The 22,903-nt window shown below is 33.3% G+C and overlaps 1 protein-coding gene across 1 annotated transcript in view; it reads right to left on the reverse strand.

Annotated features, from left to right (window-relative positions):
- LOC129217770 (signal recognition particle receptor subunit alpha-like) overlaps positions 1–22,318 on the reverse strand; it is a 45,023-nt gene extending 22,705 nt beyond the window's left edge. Inside the window, exons 1-8 of the mRNA XM_054852114.1 lie at positions 22,120–22,318; positions 20,762–20,845; positions 16,010–16,153; positions 12,332–12,491; positions 9,373–9,523; positions 8,192–8,357; positions 5,672–5,763; positions 1,315–1,427 (exon numbers count right to left, since the gene is read on the reverse strand). Of these exons, the coding sequence (XP_054708089.1) occupies positions 1,315–1,427; positions 5,672–5,763; positions 8,192–8,357; positions 9,373–9,523; positions 12,332–12,491; positions 16,010–16,153; positions 20,762–20,845; positions 22,120–22,236 (1,027 nt within the window). The 5' untranslated portion in view covers positions 22,237–22,318. The remainder of the gene's footprint in view (positions 1–1,314; positions 1,428–5,671; positions 5,764–8,191; positions 8,358–9,372; positions 9,524–12,331; positions 12,492–16,009; positions 16,154–20,761; positions 20,846–22,119) is intronic.
- Between the last annotated feature and the right edge of the window lie 585 nt (positions 22,319–22,903).

Here is a 22,903-nt window from a genome sequence, read left to right on the forward strand (position 1 = left end):
CGAACCGAACAATTGTTTCGGTCACTTGTCTGAGCTAATTCTATATTAGCTACCAGTTTGTTTGGCACTCTAAGCTTCCTTAAGAGGTTTTTCCACCTCCATCTGTTCCATTAATGACCCTATACCCTCACATCCGGCAAAAGAGCTCCCGCTCTCTACTGAAGAAAAATTATGATCCGTATTCGCTCAGTCACTTCCTATGCCGAGCTGATGAGTGCTAATAAGCATGAAACTGCAGTCCTCGGCTGGAAATGACTGAGCTGGCGGTGTATTTCATGTAAGATGGTATTTGCTTAATGAAAGAAAATTTGAGTTATTAACTTTTGATTGATCTAAATGTAGGTCCATCTCATCTCTACATAGTATAAAATGAAGTGTCCAAAAAGCGTCTGTTTGTTTGAACTCGCAAAACTCGAGAACTACCCGGCCGATTTCGCTGAAATTTTCACAATTTGTTCCTTTAAGTCCTGAGAAGGTTTGCAGACCAGTTCGAAAAAAATTCGATGAATAGTTCTTTTTTTTACTCCAATTTAGGCCCAATTTTCACATAAATTCCCGAACATGGGGGTAAAAAATTACTCGCAATTAGTAATATTACATATCGTTGGAAAGGGTAGAATTTTCCGCGTTCTACGCAATTTGTTCCAACGCTCTAACTTAATTACGGCGGGAGTTATTTACGTTTTTAGCTCAAATTCGTTTAGGCTTAGCTGAAATTTAGGCAATACTTTCTTCATTAAATCCATCAATAAAAAGTGAAGGAATTGTCCTACAGTTTTCATTTTGACACCATTGAAAAGACACCACCTTTTTTACTTCAGATCTAACTCGACCCATGGTCGGAAGTTTAACCATCTATCTCCATTAGAAAAAATGTTACAAGCGAATTAAATGAAGTTCAAAAATCTGTTCTCTATTCAAGTTTTTAACCATTTTATTTTGCGTTTCCACGGTAACGCTTTTTGAATCCATTATTTCCATCTTTCTCATTTTCAATTCTGAAACTTATTTTATTTTGTGTTTCCATGGTGACGCTTTTCAAATCCATCTTTCTCATTTTATTTTAATTTCTTAAAAGTATTTTAATATCAGTCATCACTGTTTGGGGTTGAAATTTTGCATGATGATTTTTTTTTTCTTTTATTTATGCCTGATTGTTGAATATACGTCACTTGACACAATTTTTGTTTTCAAAATAGACCGGGCAAAGCCGGGCAACGCAGCTAGTAATTATAAAAAATGTAAATAACTCAAGTGTTTTAATGGCTTTGTGACTTCATTAAATACCATGGGAACTAAAGTAAAAATGCATACCAATCATATGGTCTTTCAGTTTGTCCAAAACAGGCTGCATACTTTCACGTGTAACGTTCTTTTGTCCGACCAGTCCTTTAAACATGCTGAACATACCGTAACTTTTTGATTTCCTATGAAAGAGGAAATGTATGGTAAAAACTTGATCGAATGAATCTAATAGACACAAAAATTCTATCTTATAACACATTAAAATTGCTGAATAAGTAAACAAAAGTGACATTTGACAACATCTCCTTACAAACCTTCGAGCAACCTAATTATCTTCCAATTTTCTCCATTAATATTTGTCTTATATTTCCAAAACTTAACACTATGTATCAGATTATACAGTCAGTGCCAAGGGCGCCCATATAGGGGGGCAAGAGGGGGCTACAGCCCCATTTTGAAATTAGAACTTCTTTGCTTTTAGTACTTTTTTCTTTGCAAAAATGTAAAAACATTTCTTCTCCAGCAATTAATGAATAAGTTATTAAAAATGTCAAATTTTAATAACTAATCTGTACTGAAATCCGTTTCTATGGGGAAAATATTTGAGCCCCCCCCCCTTAAAATTTTGCATATGGGTGCCCTTGGTCAGGGCTCAAACAAAAGTTATTAAGCATAAAAGCCAAGTTTTGAGACATTGTTAAATTTTGACATTGTTATGAAAAATTACAAAAATAATTATTCAGACCCCTAACTCTTACAGTAAGTTTATTCAGGTAACTTTTAAATTGCATAGCTGGTTTAAATCTTGAAATAACAAACTCTAAAGTCTGATTCACCAAATTAAAAACTTTTTTTTTAGTAAACCTAGTAATTTTTGCTAGAATACCCACAGTATATTTGACGTAAAAGATAACCTTTGCCATAAACTTAAGCAAAAATAAAATAAAAAGACGGGGGGGGGGGACATCAGCAATTTATCAATTTATGTTAGAAAATGGCAAAGAATGTAAAATCTGCTAACAATTTAATTCCTCTAATCGACCATCTTTGGGAGAGGACATCTTTGAAAATAATGCGAGGATAGAAGTATAGAGGAGTACTTTTTATCACTTAAATGTTGCATGTTTCCATTTAGTGACATACTCAATTTACTCCTCTAAAATGTTATATGAACAAAACTGAAGCTCTGTTGCTGTCAATTATCAACAAAATATGCACTGAAGATGCAATTAGAATAATTTTTAACTTCAAAATAATAGCTTTGGTAGCATACATTCAATCACCTACATTAAAATCTTACTATTATTATATATGAGAAAGTTTGTCTGTATGGATGTATGTTACTCTTTCACGCAAAAACTACTGAACGGATTTTGATGAAACTTTACAATAATATAGCTTATGCATCGGAATAACACATAGGGTAGTTTTCGTCCTGTTACGGGGGGGCAAAACCCCCTTAGGGGAGCAATAAAATACAATTTTTGTATAAATTCTCTAATATAGGGATGAAAAAATACTTGCACATATTTACATTATATGTCCATCGAAAGCTCTGATTTTTCTGCTGAAGATGGCACCTATTCGAAATTTCTAAGTAGAATAAAAAACGAGTTATGAGCTTTTTAGTTCCATGTTCGAAGGCTTTCCTCAACTCAATACAGTATTTAGTGTATCATCTCAATTCTCGGTCGATAGCGACAATTATTGTATTGTTGATTGTCTTTGCTTTTCGTGACTGTTCAAGGCTTTTCTCAAGTCAAATCTTGAAGTAAGGTTTTTGCACAAGATTGCAAATAATACATGGATTTGACTGATTATTTTCCATTTTAATACAACTTTGAGACGATTAATGCATTTTTTTTTTTTTTGTGTGTGTGTTGACCGGGTATTTAATCGATCAGCAGGAATCCAGCCTTTTTTTTTTTTGTGGAATCATTTTAATAGCTAAGGCATTTGGCAATTTTTTCAACTGTCGCTGTTTGTGAAGTTAAAAAGTACGCAATACTGTTTCTCGGTTTTCACCATGTAACCAAATATCGCCATTTCTTTAATATGTCTTCCTTTAAATTTGTAAACGCGTAAAATAATTCGCCAACTAAATCAAGCAAATCCATAAACAGCACAAAAACTTCAACCATTAATTTGTCATTGCACACAATTTCAAACAATTGCCAAATTTTTACTATTTATTGGAAACATTTTGGGTAGCAACATTTTATAATCACCAGAAGTATCTCAGTATTTGGCGACACTATCTCTTCAATGAAAATTAGTAACACACAGTTTTACAAAGTAGGGAGAGGGAGCCACATTTAAGGTATCCCAATACAATTAATGAAAATTTAATAACATTTTAAATCGCAGTAAGGGATTACGGGCGGCTACGTTTTTTTAAAAGTTTGTACTTCAATAGCAATATAGAGAAGGTTTTAGACTATGTTCGGAAAAAAAAAAAGATCAATCTTTTTAAACAAGTGAAGTTTAGTTTCATATTTTGGAAATTCCTCAAATTTGTAATGCTTAAGTATCGTTTTTTCGTTTCTAAAAGAGTACTATTTGTTCTTCATACTTATTGCCAATTTACTTTTATGGGTTAGGAAGAAACTTTATTTTTAATCACGTCAAAGCGATGTGTTTTGAGTTATTTCAGTTACAGCAGAAAACGAATAAATGTAGCTATATAGTTTCTCATAATTATTACAGACCCAGGCAACGCCGGGTATTTTTGCTACGTACAATTATTTGGTAATTAAATAAAGTTATGAAATAGAGTCTACCCCCCTACCCCCAGTTACCGTTGAATAAAGTTTTTTTTTCCGTCAGGAATGGCCAAATACATGCAAACATTCTCTTTATAGCATCTTCTGTTCGGAATTAAAAATTATATCTTATGAATACAGATTAACCAAACATTTTACGCAGTTTCATAAACTTGGCAAGTCTCTGGCGAATGTATGGTTCTGTGGTCCTTTGACGTTTAAAAATGGATTTGGATTTGTTATTTTACATTTTAACGCTGTTTTTAATTGCAAAAATATAAAATGAAACTGAACAAAATGTCATTTTAAAAACTTATTTGATAGGAAGAGTTATGATAACGTGTTCGGGAAGAGTTCAAAAATTTTGGTGCTACAGCCATTACAAAAGTTCAATTAAAATGTAAAAATTCCGCCAAATTAATTTTGGTAAAAAGATCATTATAAGTACTATGAGGTATTGAAGTTAAAATTAATCTGCCAAATTAGTGAAATAACACTCTTAAAGAACATTAAAACTACTATTAAAATGTAAATTAATCCACCAAATTCATTTTTTATCTCCAGTCTTACCAGGCGACTACGTTAGTGCATTGGCGAATTATTGAAAATTTTTATGAAATTTTTAATTTTCTTTTTTCTTTTTTGTGTGTGTATTTTTAAGGGTTAATGATGCTAATTAGGATTTTGTGGAATTAATGTCCCTATTTTAATGGCGACAATAGAGAATATTATTCTCTCTTTCTTTTATTTTGTTTTTTTATTTGTTTTTTATCCTATCAGACCTGTACTGATAAAGATTTTTGGAAATAATCATGACTGAGATCATCAGAGGGAACTGTTATTTGAAAACGTTGATAGAGACCATTTTAATAGAGACTTTTGGGAATTTTTCTCTTTGCGAAATGAGTTTTTTTTTTTTTGTACTATTGTCCTCATTTAAATGGGAACTTAAAAAAAAAACTGTTGTCCTTACTCTAATTTTAAAGGCATTTTCACTCTGAACTTTTTGGTATTGTAATCAGGATCATTTACGTTATTTAGAAACAGTTGATTTCCTTCTGTTAGGGATTTTAAAGGTTTGATGTTCTCACTCTAAAGGGACATTATTAGAATCAGAATTTGTAGTGATTGTTGATCCTATTTTGAGACGATATCTCCGGTAAGAAGCTATACATTATACAATAATTTAGATAGCCGGTGTAGCGCTGGATATTATTTGACGGAGATCGGGATCATAAGGGAACTGTTTACTTTATTTAAGAATAGTTGATCTCACTCGAATTGGATTTTTTAAGAATTACCCAAACTAACTTCTTTAGAACTCCTGAACGTTTTCGTGATTTATTTTGTGTGATTTTTTGGGTGTCTTCCCAGTTTCACCGACATTTCATTTACCCCCTTCCCCCTGATTTTCAATTTTAATCATACCTTTTGATACATTTAAAGGGGCAGGCAATTTGAAATGTCAGCGAAACTGGCGACAAACCATTTTTCGGTCACTATTTGACCTATGCCTGTGTTGACCGTTAACTTGAAGCGATTGAGAAAAAAAAACTACATCAATGTGAGCGAAGCCGCGGGTAAAAGCTAGTTAATATATAAATTGGTTTATTAATGATCCTTCCTACTGTTTTATTATTGATAGTATTTAAAAACTACAATACCCTTTTTTCTGTTCTTCCACTTCTTCTTCAGATTCCTCTTCACTTTCTGATGTCTCGACTCGTTTCACTGGTCCTCTATAACGGCCCACTTCCTGCAATCAGATATATGAGATTAATGCATGTTAGAAAGGCAGAACCGTTATTGCAAAACTTCCCAGGAGTGGGTCAAAGCTTATACACTGACTACCAATAAGTATTTGGACACCTGTGATAGAAAAGAAAAACTAACTTTATACAAAATCAATAGTTGGTAGAGCCTCCACGAGAGGCAATTACAGCCTGAACCCTCCGGGGCATACTTTCCACAAGTCTTTGTATGACAGCTAGTGGTATTTTCTTCCACTCAGCTTGGAGAAGGCATAGAAGTTCATTCACCGATTTTGCACAAGGAGTGCACCCCTGAATTCGGCGATGCAACTCGTCCCAGAGGTTCTCGATAGGGTTCAGGTCTGGGCCCTGAGCAGGCCAGTCCATTCGATGAACTCCATTGACACCATACCAAGCTTTGGTTAACGTCGAAACATGACAACTGGCATTGTCGTCCTGAAAGTAACAGGGGTCCAACCCGTAAAACTGCCACAACGTAGGAAGCACATTGTTATCCAAAATAGTACAGTAGGCATCGGAGTTGAGCTTACCATGAATGGGGACCACCAAGGGTCCCTGCCCATACCAAGAGAAACACCCCCAGACCATAATTCCACCTCCGCCGAACTTGACTGTTGGCACAATGCATTCTGGCAGGAGACGTTCTCCAGGTAGACGCCAGACCCTGCCATCTGAACGGTAAAGGGTGAACCTTGATTCGTCACTCCAAAGAACTTGTTTCCACTGATCTACGGTCCAATTTCGATGTGCTTTGCACCACATTAACTGAGCAGCGCGGTCAGACTTTGTGATCAAAGGCTTACGGGCAGCAGCACGACCATGAAAACCAAGCAGATGTGCTTCCTTACCGATGGTATTATATGAAACAATACTCCCGGATGAATGTTGAAACTCCTCGCGGATGAGGGCCATCGGTTGGGTGCGGTTCTTCTGAATTTCTCTGGACAGCACTCGTCGATCTCTATCTTCCAGTTTCTTGGGTCTGCCGACTCGGGGCACATTCCGACAATGACCGCTCACCTTCCACTTCTTAATCATATAGGATTTTGGGTACTTCAGATCGCGAGTAATTTCTCTTAGGGATCGGCCACATTTGTGATACCCGATAATTATACCTTTCTCGAAATCAGAGAGCTCCGAACTGCGAGGCATCCTGCATTCGACTAAAGTCGAAACTGTTTCCTACATGATAAATACCGGCGGAGGCCGTGACGTACCTTAGGACCGCAGATATCGACATTTGCATAGGTGTCCAAATACTTATTGGTAGTTAGTGTATAATGCTAGTGGTACTCGCACGGCTTTGCCCGTAGTTGAAAATTAAAAGGTCATTCTGTTCGCCTGTATATTTACAAATAATGGATGACGAATTTCTCCCCAATTGGCTATGTTCATTCGCTTTCCCATTCCACGTCATGATAATTCCGTAATTTACTCGTCTATCTTATGATAATTTTGCTCCGGAAAATGTTCTTAAAATTGAAATAGAAAAAGAACAAAATCGAATTTTCAAAAAATCACTTCAAGGTGCACACCTCCATGCTACAAACTAACTTTGTGCCAAAATTCATGAAAATCGGCCAAACGGTCTAAGCGTTATGCGTGTCACAGAGATCCAGACATCCTACAGACATCCAGACAGAGAGACCCTCAGCTTTATTATTAGTAAAGATGTTTCATCAAAAAACAACAAAAAGCACTCCCTCATATATCGAAAAACATTGAATCCTCATAGTCGAGGGGGAATGTTCAACCCTCCTGATCAATAGTATTTTAAACACATTGTGAAAGACCAAACAGTTTATTTTTAAATGCTAAAAACATACATTTTTGAAGTTTTAATTGACAAATTTTAAACTATCCACTATAGCAGGTTTCCTACAAAAACTTCTATTCTGCCCCGGGGCAGTAGCCCCGCCTGCCCTCCCCTAAATCCGGCCCTGTAGTGCATACAGATACTGCTTTAGTTTTCTGATATGTTTTAAGCCTTTTTCCTCCTTTAGAGTTTATTGTTAAGCTAAATCGAAACTTTTATGCTCCCTATAAATCATTGTAATGATTAGCTTTGGTAAAACATTCTATTTTAATGCCCTTCATAGTTTAAAAAAAAACGATTAACACCTAGAAATCGAACCTTAAATTTTTTTAGCAGATATCTTGAATTTTACCATTTTGGTAAAAATGCTCAAGGTTTAGCGTCTGGCACTCATTGGATTTAAAATCAGCAAGTCAAATTCTTATAGAAAACACAAAAAACCTGATATATATATATATATATATATATATATATATATATATACACACAAAAAAGAGGTTTCGTGACATTTCAATGGACACTAGCCTGGACTTTGATACCATATTTATAAACATGTAATTTTTTATTCAAAAAATTTAGAAGTGAATCATACTCACCATTCTATCACAAAAAGCTTCTTCTGAAGGCTCATAGCCGTTGGTATGAACACCATCCTCATCTCCTTTTTTGCTGAAATCCAGCACAGAGCTTTCTCTAGCTGAACCAGAACAGTCCCAAATGCGAGGTTTCTTCGATTTATCTTTTGGGGCAGGAGGGCTCTTTCTACAACAGAAAAAGCACAAACATCATAGGTCTTACATGAAAGAAAAAACTAAAATAAAATTTTTAAAAAATCCTTCGACTCTGATTGCTCACCTCATATTAAGTTGAGCTTTGCGGGTCAGAACATAAAAAACATTATATACATATAAATTTTTCTTGATGACATGGGGAACACAGAAAAGGGAAGATAATCACAACCAGTAAAATATTAGGATTCAATAAATGCAATATTTTGAACCATAATGTATCCCAAGATCTGTAGCGAGAAGCTAAGAATCTTGGGATACATCAGTACAATTTTGGCTTCAATTTCTTAGTATAGCTTGTCCTCTCTATCTTTTTTTATACCCAAGAACAAGTATAATAAAAGCAAAAAAAAAAAAAAAATGAAAACACAATTTTGCTTTCAAATAAATAATAATAAAACAAGAGAAAATTTCATATACTTTTAAAAATATTTCAAAATATTCCAACACATTGCAAATCATTCATTAAGTTACCACCCTATAGCCAGGGCTAAGGCAGAAATACATGAAATACACCGCCAGCTCAGTCAATTCCAGCCGAGGACTGCAGTTTCGTGTTTATTAGCACTCATCAGCCTGGCATAGTAGTGACTGAGCCGGAGGTGGAAAACCTCTCAAGGAAGCCAAGAGTGCCAAACAAACTGGTAGCTAATACAGAATTAGCACTGACCAGACGAGTGACCAAAATAATGGTTCGGTTCAACTCTAATATTGAAGGCAAGGCAAGTATATTCAGTAAGTTACCACCCTATTAAGGGCTTCAATATTCGAGTTGAACCGAACCATTGTTTTGTCACTCGTCTGGTCAGTGCTAATTCTGTATTAGCTACCAGTTTGTTTGGCACTCTTGGCTTCCTTAAGAGGTTTTCCACCTCCGGCTCAGTCACTACTATGCCAGGCTGATGAGTGCTAATAAGCACAAAACAGCAGTCCTCAGCAGGAACTGACTGAGCTGGTGGTGTATTTCATGTACATTGCAAATTACTTACTTGGACTCTATTTTTTTCCCTTTGTTTTGCTTTTGCTGAAGCTTGCGAAGTTTCAAGGCAGCTTCTGGGTTAAGGTCTTCAATTACTCCATTTTCCTTTTCAATTGTAGTTACAATTGTGGCAGGTGGCTTGTTAGCTTCAGCTTTTGAACCTGTAAAGACCATTAAAATTCATCAACATACTGGAGTTATTCCAGACAGTTTTGCACATGTTCCTTAATGTAAATTTTGAGAAAAGCAGAATGAATTTTATGTAAAAACTAGTTGCATTTCATGAAATTTAATTTAAATGAAAAAAAGTTGGTAATATGTAAAAATGAAATAATGACTATAAGTAAAGATCATTAGAATGTATAAAAAAAAAATAAAAAATAATAAAAAACAGAATTATGTTATTGGTGGAGGCTGCTAGAAGTCCCTTTTGAACTTTAGAATTTTATAAAGACCCAATTTTAGAACTTAAAATTTAGTAAAGGGTCCATTTTTAAAATTTAGAATTTTGTGAAACATTGAGCTTTAAAGTTCAGAAAGTTCAAAAATTACCATGATTTCCTTTTAAATGAATTGTAACTTATCAGGCACCTAGAAGCAAAAGGATGTTGGCAACAGAAATGAAAATTTGTTGATAACTATTGCAAATGATAGAAGACAGGGGTGCCCATGAGAAGGGTCCCTGGCACACACAATGCCACTGAAAGTTTTAGGAGGGGGGGGGTAATTTGAGAGGGGTTTGATCCTGTTTCAGGAAGCTTTTGTTCTGGGTATGCTCAGTAGAGGTGAGGATGGGCACTAGGATGGTTCAAAAAAACTTTTTTTCAGCTAGAGTGCAGAACACCCCCTCCCTTTTTTTTTTTTACACTTATTAATAGTATTATACTGTAAATGTTTTAGCTTTTAATTCAAATTTTAAGATGGTACTCAATGACCCCTTAATTTAACATTAGCTGTATGATAAAAAAAACCACAAATTGAGAAATATTTAATTTCCCCAGCTGTTTTTTTGTAAATAATTGTTGCAATGTATATGCATATTTCAAGTGTATATTATAACTAGCAAAAATACCCAGCGTTGCCTGGGTCAGTAATAATTATGAGAAAAAATCGTTACTTGCTTTTTTTTCTGGTTTAAGTGAAAGAATTTAAAACACATCTTTTTGACGCGATTAAAAATAGAGTTTCTTCCTTACCCATAAAAGTAAAATAGCAATAAGTATAAAGAACAACATAATATTGATTTAGAAACGAAAGCACTATATTTAAGCATATACAAATTTCCAAAACATGAAATTATTCTTCTCGTGTTTAAAAAGATTAATTTGTTGATACTTTTTTTTTTAACATGGAGTCTAAAACCTTCTCTGTATTGCTATTGAAGTTGCTCGTAATCCCCTTATACTTGCTTTAGTTATTTTTGGAAATTTCAATCATTGTGGGCTCTTGGTGCGATTTTACCGAATTTGCGGGAATCGTTTTGGGATACCTTCGATGATGCTCCCTCCTTCTTTCCTTACTTTGTAAAACGATATGATATTAATTTTCGTTACAAAGATATTATCGCCAGGTGCTGAGTTACTTTTGGTCACCATAAAATGGTGCTAAAGAGTTTCATCCGAAATGTTTCCAAAATAAGTAGTAAAATTTGGCGATTGTTTGAAATTGTGCAAAAAGGAAAATTAATGGAAGTTTTTGTGCTGTTTATGGATTTGCCTAATTTAGTTGCTGGATTATTTCACACAGTAAAGAAAGTTTTTTAAAGATTCTTTGATTGGCGATATTTTGTTTACATGGTGAAAGCTGAGAAAAATTATTACGTAGTCTTTGACTTCAAAAAAAGCGACAGTTGAAAAAACTGCCAAATGCATCAGCTACTGAAATCTTTCTGCATAAATTTTGGCGAGGTTTCTGCTGTTAGATTGGATAATGAGTTAGTGTTCAATCAGCATAAATAATAATAAAAACTATTAATTACATTAAAGTTCCGTTTAAATGGAAAATGATCAGCCAAATCATATATTATTTGTCAATCTTGTGAAAATCTTACTTCAAGATTTGACTTGAGAAAAGCCTTGAACAGTCACAAAAAGCAAAGATAGTCAACAATACAACAATTGTCGCTATCGACAGGGAGTTGAGATGATACACTAAATATACACTAAATACTGTATTGAGTTTAGGAAAGCCTTCGAACATGGAACTAAAAAGCTCATAACTCGTTTTTTATTCTACTTAGAAATTTCAAACAGAAGCCATCTTCAGCAGAAAAATCAGAGCTTTCGATGGACATATAATGTAAATATGTGCAAGTATTTTTTCATCCCTATATTAGAGAATTTATATGAAAATTGTATTTTATTACTCCCCTAAGGGGGTTTTGCACCCCATAACAGGACGAAAACTACCCTATGTGTTATTCTGATGCATAAGCTATATTATTGTAAAGTTTCATCAAAATCCGTTCAGTAGTTTTTGCGTGAAAGAGTAACAAACATCCATACATCCATACAGACAAACTTTCGCATATATAATAGTAGTAAGATATGCAGCATTGTTTTTTCAGTTCTAAGTATTTTTTACCCCCCTCCCCATACTATTGAAGTTTGGGGGAGGGGGTTGAGCAGTCTCTTTCAGTTAAAATAGGAAGGTAAAATTCTTCCAGTATATTGCTATCCACAAGTCTAAAAATATTGAGGGGTGTCCCGGTATCTAGGAGAAACTTTTTTTTACATGTATTTTTGAACCACTCTAATGGGCACTCATTTAAAAGGTATGCCCATCTGTTTTGCGGACCAGTAAAAGTACTGGTAGCAAAATAAAATGAGGGTCTTCAACCAAATTTACATTTTTGTTTCAAGAGTGACATTAAAAAATGGTTTACATGCATTTACATATGTACTATCATTTTGTAACTACAATTGATTTTTTTTGTCTTTTTTTGCTTCAAATTAATTCAAAATACTTACCAGAGGATTTTGGGGCTTCTTTTATTTTTGGTTTAAGGTCGCTTCGACTTTCAATCATGGATGCAACAGTTTTTTTAGATTTCAATGATTCATCAAATGTCCTCATCTTCCTTGGCTGATCGGCAATTTTCTTCCCATAATCTTCGCATCTTTTCAAAATCTGCAATAAAAATTGAAATGAAGAACTGAAGAATTGTTTTAAATTATAAAATGCTAGGGTCATTTAAATGTGGAAGGAATTACTTAAAAAAAAAAAAGCTGATTATAGCTGAAAAAAAACTTAATATTTAGACTAAATGAGAATCAAGTTTTTTTCAAAAACATGATGCCCGTATAATCTACATTTTAAAGGTTGATTTTTGGAACAAAATACTGATGTGTGCAAATATACTTGTAGCTTTTCTTCCCAAGTAAATAATTTTAAAGCTTTTTTAATAAATTAATACTTTTAAGGATGATAACAAAGATTATTTTTTGTTATCCTTAATTAGAAGAAACATTTAAAGTAAAAATTTTGGTTGAGATAATGGATCAAACTACAGTTGCATGAAAATGGAAATTAGAAGAATCATTATTTATCATTAAAAAGACAATTGAATTTAATATGAATAATGACTATTCAGGTTCTCCTTCATGTGACGACTAAAGAGCAGATTCCCAGTAAGCTTCAGTAGTTCCTTTCTTAAATTATTCTTTAATTCTCCACCATTCAAATTACTTCCTACAAGAAACTGTTTCTTGTTAATTCTACTCTGAAATATTGTGCATAAAAATCCTAAAAAACACTAAAATCACTTACGAAAGTCGGTGTTTGTATTTTGATTATCATTTAAAACATTTCCATAAAAATTACTCGAAATGTTTGATTAATTATATTTTCTAAAGACTAAATAATTTAAGTATAAACAACTTTAATTTCATGTATCCACACCTGTGTCATCATAAAATTAAAACAACAAAATATAATAAAAGAGAAAGACAGAATATAATTAGACATTTTAAAGTTAATTACATTTTCAATATTTATACACTCCTTTAATACATTTTTGGTGGGAAAAGCAGAGAAACGCAACTTCTTTGGGAAGCTGCAGGGTTTTAGTGGAGAAATTCTGCAAAAGCAGTCGACAACTCTGCAACACAAACTCATTTTTACTTATAGATAGTAAAGGAAGTATTATATTCGCTAAAAAAAACTCCCTCGAATTTCCACCTAATTTTCCATTTTACTCATCCCAGAATTAATATTGAGTGTTTTTTTTTTTACCCTTCCGCACGTGCATATATGCTCAAGAACGTACTGAAATATCCATTTTGACGATCCCTCAGTGAATTACCATGAGTTTTCTTGCAACGTTAGTATGTGCGTATGTGTATCTGTGCAAATATGTATGTACGTATCTCGCATAACTCTAAAACGTTATGTTAGAGAAAGTTGAGATTTGGTATGTAGACTTCTATTGGGGTCAAGTTGTGCCAGGGCCGGATTTAGGGGAGGGCAAGCTGGGCTACTGCCCCGGGGCCTCCACAACAAAGCGGCCCCACAATAAATTTTTTACAAAATATCCTAACTTTCACGGGTCAAAAATATCGGATATATACATATATATCAGCATATTCGGATATATATAATTGCATTGGAAATTTTCGAAAATATGATGATCTTTTCGAATCCTGATTAGGGGCCTCCACTCCTTCGTTGCCCCGGGGCCTCCACACTTCCAAATCCGGACCTGAGTTGTGCACCTCCCCTATTGGTTGTATTCCAATGTTCAAAACGGGGTCTTTTACACTTTCTTAGGTGAAAATCAGTGTTAATATCAATGCAAACTCAAGTGTTATAATTTTTCAAATGTTTGGTGATATATCCCCAAACTTTTGGCTGGCTAATTGATCACAAATTTGAAGTGTTTCCTTGTTTACTCCAAGGTACTATTATCATTAAACTAGAAAGTCGCCCGTCAAGGTATGACGGGTGAAAATTGCTTCTACATTTGAACAAAGCCATTGCCTATTTGGTGATATTTTGATAGGTGAAACAGCAACCCTAACTCCAGTGGATTAACCCTAAACTCCAATAGGTAGTGTTCATTGTTGACCATTTTTTTGTTTTTTCATTCCCCTGAAATGACACAGCCTTACCAGTAAAACGGTTAAGTTGCGGATCGAGTTCAGCCTTGTCACAATAAAGCCTTTCCCTGTATGTTAAACATTACCCAAACATATTATCAAATTCGCAACTCCAACGAACTATAGGGGGCACTGAAGTCACTGTCTAATGGCGGACTTAAAAACTAAAACAAACGCACATGGTAACGAAGAAAATGCTAAAAGTGTTGTGATTTTTGTTCGTACGTATGATTTTTTCGCTTTATTCTTTTTAAATTAATTTTCAAAGTCTTGTGGATATTCTGGCCCACGTAGAAAGAAATGAGAATTCAAGAAGCATTACTAAACGTCAAAGATTAATGCAAACTACATAGTTCGTAGTTCTAAGCAGCTATTTCCACGATGTTGAATTCGATATTTATCAATTCTTGATAAAACTAAATAATAATTGTGGCCTGACAAGAATAACAATTAATGCTAGAAAATTCAATATGACATTACAAATTGTTATCGAAAGAAAATGATACTTTTTTGCCTTGCTTGGCTAGCGCTTATTGTTTTCCATTTGTAGCTAAGTTATTTCTCTCGAATTCCCGAATCGGTTCATTTAAAAATTTTCTGTTTCGATTTTTCTAATTTCTGAGTTACGATTTAATTGTGTCATGTTATGCAAATCATCAACAAAATTCTCACGGATATATGGTGGTAGTTTTCTTTTCAGTTGATTGACCATTATTTCTTTTCACTTATCGAATTCTGTAATCATACTACCAATTTTATTCCACTCATGATAAAAATTAAAAATGGTTTAACTAAAAACGCGAAATCTCGCCAAGGCCACTTTGCTCGCACTATACTAAAACTATAACCCTAAACAAATTTAGCGAAACCTTTCAGCTGAGAATAAAAGGAATAAAGTGAATTCTTTCTCGGTTATTCATTTTGTTCTACGATAATATATTCAAGAAAATATTTTGCATACCGTCCATTCCAACTAAATACTGCTGTAAAATATGGTAAGTTTAATTAATTTTAGATTTAAAAAAAACCCCATATTCTTACAAATTCATACAAAACAATAAAAAATTTTACCTTGTATAACGTTATCCAAGTTTGTTAATCCAGAATTTTCGCTTTCACCAATTATTAAGGAAATAATGAAAACTAACATTATTTTCAGAAGCTCGAGAATACTATTAAGGGACGAAACAATTTAAATAACTGAAAGCAAGCTAAGACACATCGATTGCGTTAATAAATACTCAGAACAAACTGCCTGTGTTTACGTCAACAGACACACGTGGAACGCAACGTGGCAATGTTTTAGTTTCATCGGCAGTTTTGTAAATCACCGCAAGGTAGCGTATTCCAGCGTTGGAGTTCCGAATTATCATGCGGTGGCCTGAGTTTCATTGTTGAAACACGAGGATTACTCAACCATCGCCTATTATTTATATGAGGATTGGTGTAAAAGGAAGTCATGTGATGCACACATCAACTCGTTATATTTATTTTTGCAACAAAGACTTTAATTTCAGTTTCTACAAAGCAACTTTGCAACAGGATACTTACATGTTGAAACTCACGACTGAATTCAAAGTTTGAAAAAAAACTGCTGCTTTCAAGCTGTTTCATGTATTTATCCCGAAACTCCAAGTGAACATCATCCAGAAATTTATCTATATAGGATAATTGTAATATCTTCTGATAGGCAACCTACAAGTACAAAAAAATGAGAATTAAATACCTTTTTTTTTAAACATAGTCAAACATTTCATTAATTTGCAAAGGGGTAAATATTATTAGAATAATTCTAATTTTTTCAGTTTTTCATGAATAATTTTGTATTTACTTGCATTAATTCATGAAGGATGACTTTTTTTGTTATTCCAATCATTTTTTCACTCTTTTAGAGTAGTTTTGAAGACATGACACTGTTAAATGTTAGCATTTATAAAATGGAGAAAAAATTGATCTGAAGTAATAAAATTGTTCGTGCTACATAAAGAATGTGTTTGACCAACAATCGAATTTAAAATAAAATTTAAAAACTGGTTGCTTGCCATGCTAGTATTTTACATTATTTCCTTGTGTTGGGATCAGTATTATTTTATTCTTAAAGCAATTATTTTTGCAGTTTTAATTAGTTTATAATCGGCAGCTTTTTTTTTCCTTTTGTTAAAATGCTATTGTGTGATCATGAGTAAAGCAAGTGATATTTATTCTAGAAAACTAGCTGCAATAAAGTGTTTTACGTAAGAAAATCACTATACATTACAAGAAATTGCTAAAAATTTAAAAATTTTGCAAGCATAGGTGTGTAGAGTAAAAAGGTCTTTGAATTTCAAACGCAAATATGTATCAATTCCAGAGTAGGGAAACGCAGTAGAAAAGTAAATTTATAGCAAAAACTGTGTGTGAAAGGAAATAAATTCATACTGCCAAAACTAACAGAAAAATAACTGATCACGAACTAAAAATCTTTCTAGAAGCGTATGGAGATATACAAATACAAAAGTGACGACCAGCAACAGGCTCTGGGCCCAGCTAGACTGGTCCTAGTCAATTTACAATCCCCAGTGAAGATCAATGGCCCTCTTAAAACCATCTACTCCCTTGCTCATTACCTCCTCTTCCGGTAAACTGTTCCGAGGTTCCACTACCCTGCTAAAATAATAATTTTTCCTAATATCCATGTTAGCCTGAGATTTAAATAGCTTAAAACAATGACCCCTCGTCCTGTTTTCAGTGCTAAACTTCAGCCCCGTAACATCTTTCATTTTAATAAATTTAAACAGCTGAATCATGTCCCCTCGGTCTCTTCTTTGCTCAAGACTGTACATTTTTAGCCTTCTAAGCCTGGAATCATAAGAGATATATAGAGTACCATGTACCGTAAAATCCTGAAAGTAACCCCCCTATCGATTATAGCCCTCCCCTTTTTTTGTGGAAAGTGAAATCACTTTAAAATCCTGAATATATCCCCCCCCCTTTCACCTGAAGACTTTTCCGATCATCTTCATTTGCCACTCCCTCCAAAAAAAGAATAACATTTTCTGCTTTACTTGGAAAGCATTTACAAAGGTTTAGTTTCTCCCTCTATGTGCAGTTTTGCTTTTCTAAAAACGAAGATAGAAATCACAATGATTTAAACAAAAAAGAAAAAAAAATGGTCTCCATGGTTTATTCCTTCCAAAATGTTTAGACTCCTTTTTGATGCAAAGGCGCCTTTTTTTTTGTTCATATGTATTACAAAAGAAATTTATAGGATTGTACTGCTTTTTATTCCTTTTGAAAGGAGCATTTTTGTTCTGATTTGTGAAACTGAATGATCTTCAACACGGCACCATTTTGAAAACGTGACTCCATTTTGGAACGTTTTGCTTAAAAAGTAGCGCGAAACTGAAAAATAACCTTTTTTAAAGGCGAAATAATGTAATTGAACGAGCTTAAGATCATCAGAAATGTAAATTTTACTAAATCGAGTAAGAGATTTGTCTGTGTTTGCGTTTGAGAACTTTGTAAAGCTCAGTTTTCGAAATTACAATCTTCGTAACGAATTTGCGGCCGTGATTGCGATTTTTGCTTCTATTCTGAAACAAGAACATTAAGATTTTGCTTCTTTTACTGTAACCTTATTACATTCAGTACATAATGAATTTTCAAGCGATAAATTATAGGGGTTTGGCCAACTTAAGGTGCAAAATCCTTTCTTTCGAAAAAAAAATGGCGCCCTCATGCAATTTATTACTACTAGAAAATTATGACAGATTTTTATTAATTAATTTCTATCTCTTCATTAATATTAACTCTTATTTGCTTATTATTTCTTTTCTGTACTCTAAAATTACTACTTAAGACAATTATTTTTGCTAATTTTTCAGAAAAATCTCGATTATAACCCCTCCCTTCTGAAATCAACAAGTTTTGTTTTGAAAATAGGGGGGGTTACTTTCGGGATTTTACTATTGACATGAGTAACATACTTATTCCGCCTCAGCGGTCAAGAACAATACCTCCTCGACACAGAGGAGAAAAACAACTGACCCCGGAGGGTCAAAGTTTAGTTACGAGGGATCGCAAGGGATGTTGCAGCGCCCTCTAAGTGAACGCGCACCAACACACTTCAACCTTTTGACCCCTTGGAAAAACTTGAAATGATGTGGCAGAGTTTCTTAAATAATGTAATTCGTTCAAATAAGAAGTCAAACTCTACATAGGTAGTGATTAGGAGAAATTTTGGGCCAGCTAACAGAGGTTCCAAAAAATATTTCATCACAAAAACTTAATTCTATAAGCAAATCTTTTACAAAATATTTTTTGACAATGGATCCTTCACAATATTTTTCCTTCAAAAACAGCATTTACAAAATTCTTCTGAAATTTTGTTTTCAATCTCCAAAATTAACCTTTTGCAGCTCTTCCCAAAAAGAGAACATGCATGCAGCAAAATTTGCGCAAATTAGCTGTTTTTATAATTATCGCTATAGTTTTATGGATTAAGAAACTGATTGGATCCACTTTGATAAAACTTGTGCATTTTAATTTACGTACCTATTCATCTCTTTTAGTATTTCTAAATGATTCCTAAAAATATTTTCTTCTTTTTAATGTTCAATAATGATTCAACTTAAAGATGCAAAAGTTTAAAAAAAAAAATTGATAAAAGGCAGTTCTCAAAAGGTGGGAGCAAACACAGACCTCAACTTTGAAGCTTCAACACCAAATAACTTTCATTTTAATCGACTCAAAATTTTTTGAGTTAAATAATAATACGGTATAGAGACAAGAATTGACATAAATTATGGAAAAAATGCTCTTCAAATACCCTTAAAAAATATTTTCTTTGCTAAAAGGCACAATTTTGGACATACCAAAACGTTAACTGAGCATATGTACCATTAAAAAAAAATTTTTTAAATTATTTCCATACGTTTCAAAAAAAAATTAAAGGTATGAATCGAACACTGAATAATTTTTTGTTAATATTTTACACAAATAACAAAAGTAAAGAGAGATTATTTACTTTGTAAACAATTTTAGAAAAAAGTAAGTTTGAAACTTGATGCATGTCCAAAAGTTACGATCCTTACAATGCTATTATTTGAGAGTTAAGTATATGATGTTTTCGTTTTAAAGGTATTTATCGATCCTCAGAATCAATTTTTAATTGTTTTAAAGTGTTTTCATAAGCTTTTATGCAGTATCTTAGAAGAAAAATAATTTTTCTTAAACATACATGTGAGATGTCTAAATGGCGTTACGATTTTGACGCCGATAATTCTGTTAGTTTATTCAAAAAAATTTTTGATCCACTGTCTTCTAACCTCAATAAAAAAGGTTATTATAATGTTATCTTCTTTAATCCATTGGTATTTTGCATAATTAATACGTTACACATTGAACAATACATAAATTACAGTAGAAACATGGCTGGTTATGATCGCAACGAAAGCCATTTTGCGCTAAAATCCCCAAGCAAACCTTCGTTGGCAACAACACAGTATACGATAAGCTAAAGGTTACCAGAGTGGAATTCCAGTTTAACAAATGTAGTTTATCTTCAGCTGCATTAGTTTTTGCGACTTTATCGCCTGCACTAGCATTTTTTTTTCCCCCGCTTTTGTTATTTTAGAATTTTTTTTTCTCTCTTCTTTCTTTTGGAAACATAATTTTTCGATCTAAAAATAGAAATACGAATTTCTTTTTTCAATAATTTTTTTCGACATCGTTTTAATTCTTATGACATTAGAAAAAATATTCATTATTAAAACTGATGTCACTTTTTACATTTGTATTATTTTTAATTTGAAGCTTTTTTTTTAACCTTTTATCAACTTCTTCAAAATCATTCCAAAACTTTATTATATGTAAAGAGCAGTATGTATAGCCATTCAAGTACTTCATTAATATCCTCTTTATTATTAAATTGCAAAATTCAAAAAGTAGTAAATAAAATTTTCATTGGAAAAGTTGAAAATCAGATTAACAATTGTCAAAAATGGTGAAATTTACATTATGATGATGTCCAAAATCTGTTACCTACAGGACAACAATGTCCAAAATCTGTTACCTACAGCCTGCTGATTTATTTTGCTAATTAACAATTTTTACAAATACCTGCTGTCTTTTCATGTTCATATATTGCGTTCTAGGTATGCATACTATAGAATAAAAGCAAAATAGATGTCAAATTTGAAAATTTTTGAAATTGCTCGAAGTTAACTTTTTTGTTCCCACCTTTTGAGAACTGCCCTAAAAGAAAAACTTCGCTAAAATAAATGAACAAAATAATCACTTGAATTTATCATTTTTAATACTTACAACAAAAACAAGTTCAAACTCGTTGTCAAGTTTGTACTTGAGTGTAAGGCCATCATGAGTGAACGTCTCATTTCCACCTCTTTCCTGTAATTGCGAAACATCCATTAAAAATTCATAAAATAAGACTTATTTGTTTAGTAAATATCTACAAAAAAAATTTTTTCACAAATGCACGTTATTAGAATTAGCTTACTGCATGATATATCAATTCAACTGACCATAAGTTTTAGGATGGATATAATTGCCTCAGTCCTCAGTTTTAACTTTCATTCACAAAAAGTTGCAAAAACACTATCATAAGAATCATTGAAGTGACCACAGAAAGCATGATAAATAACAAACTAAAACTCAATGAACATTTTATTGATTTTCCTGCTTCAAAAATAGATAACTAAATACTTAAAAAGTTATTTGAGCAACAGGTCATATCTGCAAATAAACTTTTCGAAATTTGTTTTGTGGACTTCTACTTAAATAACTATAAGCTACATAGTTTCTCAAATCCAAACGGGTAGGGGTAATTGCCCCTTCCTGATCCCCCTAAATGTCCAGGCTTATTAAATTGATTTAATTAAATTATTTACATTGGAAAATATTTAAAACGGAGGAAAGATTTCGATAATTGGGAATCTGGCGATCTTTCTTCACTGGCGTCAATTTTTGGCTCCAGCGCCTGTGCAAGAGGTATTTTCCTTTACAAATCTAAACAAAGAGACAGCAAACATCTATTCACATAACGTTACTATAAGTAAGCAGGGTACCAAAATAAAATTATTTACACCTAAAATGAGACGACCGCGCCAGATTCCCAATTATAGAAATATCCTCAAAACGGACATCAAATATTCATTTTGAAACATAAATAGTCACTTTTATAATGTGATTAAAAGTAACAAATAATTTATTTAATTCATAAATTTTTTTTGTATCATTACAAGAATTCTCCCTTTTTCACTATCACCTCATTTAAGGCAGAGTATGAAAACTATAGATTAGTTTAAGGATAAGTTAGTCAAATGCTTTAAAGAACTATATTTGTTGTACATAAAATATTTATGTTCAGAAAATAGGATTTCTTTGAGGAGTCAAGCTTTGAGCATGCACAGTCAAATTGAACTCTTCTGTATGTTTTTAGTTCTCAAATAAAGTCATTTTTCATAATCTAAACTAATTGTTCATTTATTTATTTCCTTTCGGGAGGAGGGGAGGTCAAATGAAATAATTGCTTTGAATTACTTCATACCTATAAAATTACTGGTTACAGAACAACTTTAAAATACTCAAAAAGAGATAGAGATAAGCAAAATGAGCAAAGAACGTTTAAGATTATAATAATTTCTCGATACATTTGTTTTTACCTGCAAAATAACAGTGCGAATAAGTGCATTGACAGGGGAGGTAAATATTTGAGATGTACCCTGAAAGCACCACAATACAATCCCACTTTTACTGAAAATAGTAAACAGATCTAGCATTTTTACAGCTGTCCTATTTCACACGTACAACAGAAAAGAGCTCATACGATGCCGTGAACATATGTTTTCCTCAAAAAATTGAGTTACGTCTTCAAATATTAAATAGTTCTTAAATACAGTTACAGTTAAAGGTTGCGTTCGACGAAACTCACCGGTCGACCGGTAAGTAACTGGTTACTAACCGAATCGTTCTATGATCAACCTGTTACCACGGCGGTCACCATTCTAAGCAGTTGATTGGTTGATTGGAGCACGTGATCACAAGCTGTCGCGTGATTAACTAACCGGTCGCTCTCGGTCGAGCTCGTCGAACGCTACCAAAGTGTAGAAAATGATGTTTGACGTTGGTTACCGTTCCACTTCACAGCAAAACAAAAGTCTGCAAGGAGAAGAAAAGTTAGTCTGGCCTCAGAATTGGCAATATAATTTTTGCGATCTTTCATTTCTATTCCTTCTGCAATTACATTACACACCACAGACTTTCTGAAGCCTGTAATTTAACCCCCCCCCCAAAAAAAAAACACGTGGAATAGAATGTTTTACCTTTTTCTTTAGTGTTGTTAATCACCGTAAGGTAGCGTATTCGTTGAGAATTTCCAAATTCCCATTTTGTAGTAATGCACCGAGCGCCGAGAACATTCGACCAATGTGCTCTTTGCCCAAAATG

This window comes from Uloborus diversus, chromosome 2 (assembly GCF_026930045.1).
Source record: "Uloborus diversus isolate 005 chromosome 2, Udiv.v.3.1, whole genome shotgun sequence".
NCBI lineage: Eukaryota > Metazoa > Arthropoda > Arachnida > Araneae > Uloboridae > Uloborus > Uloborus diversus.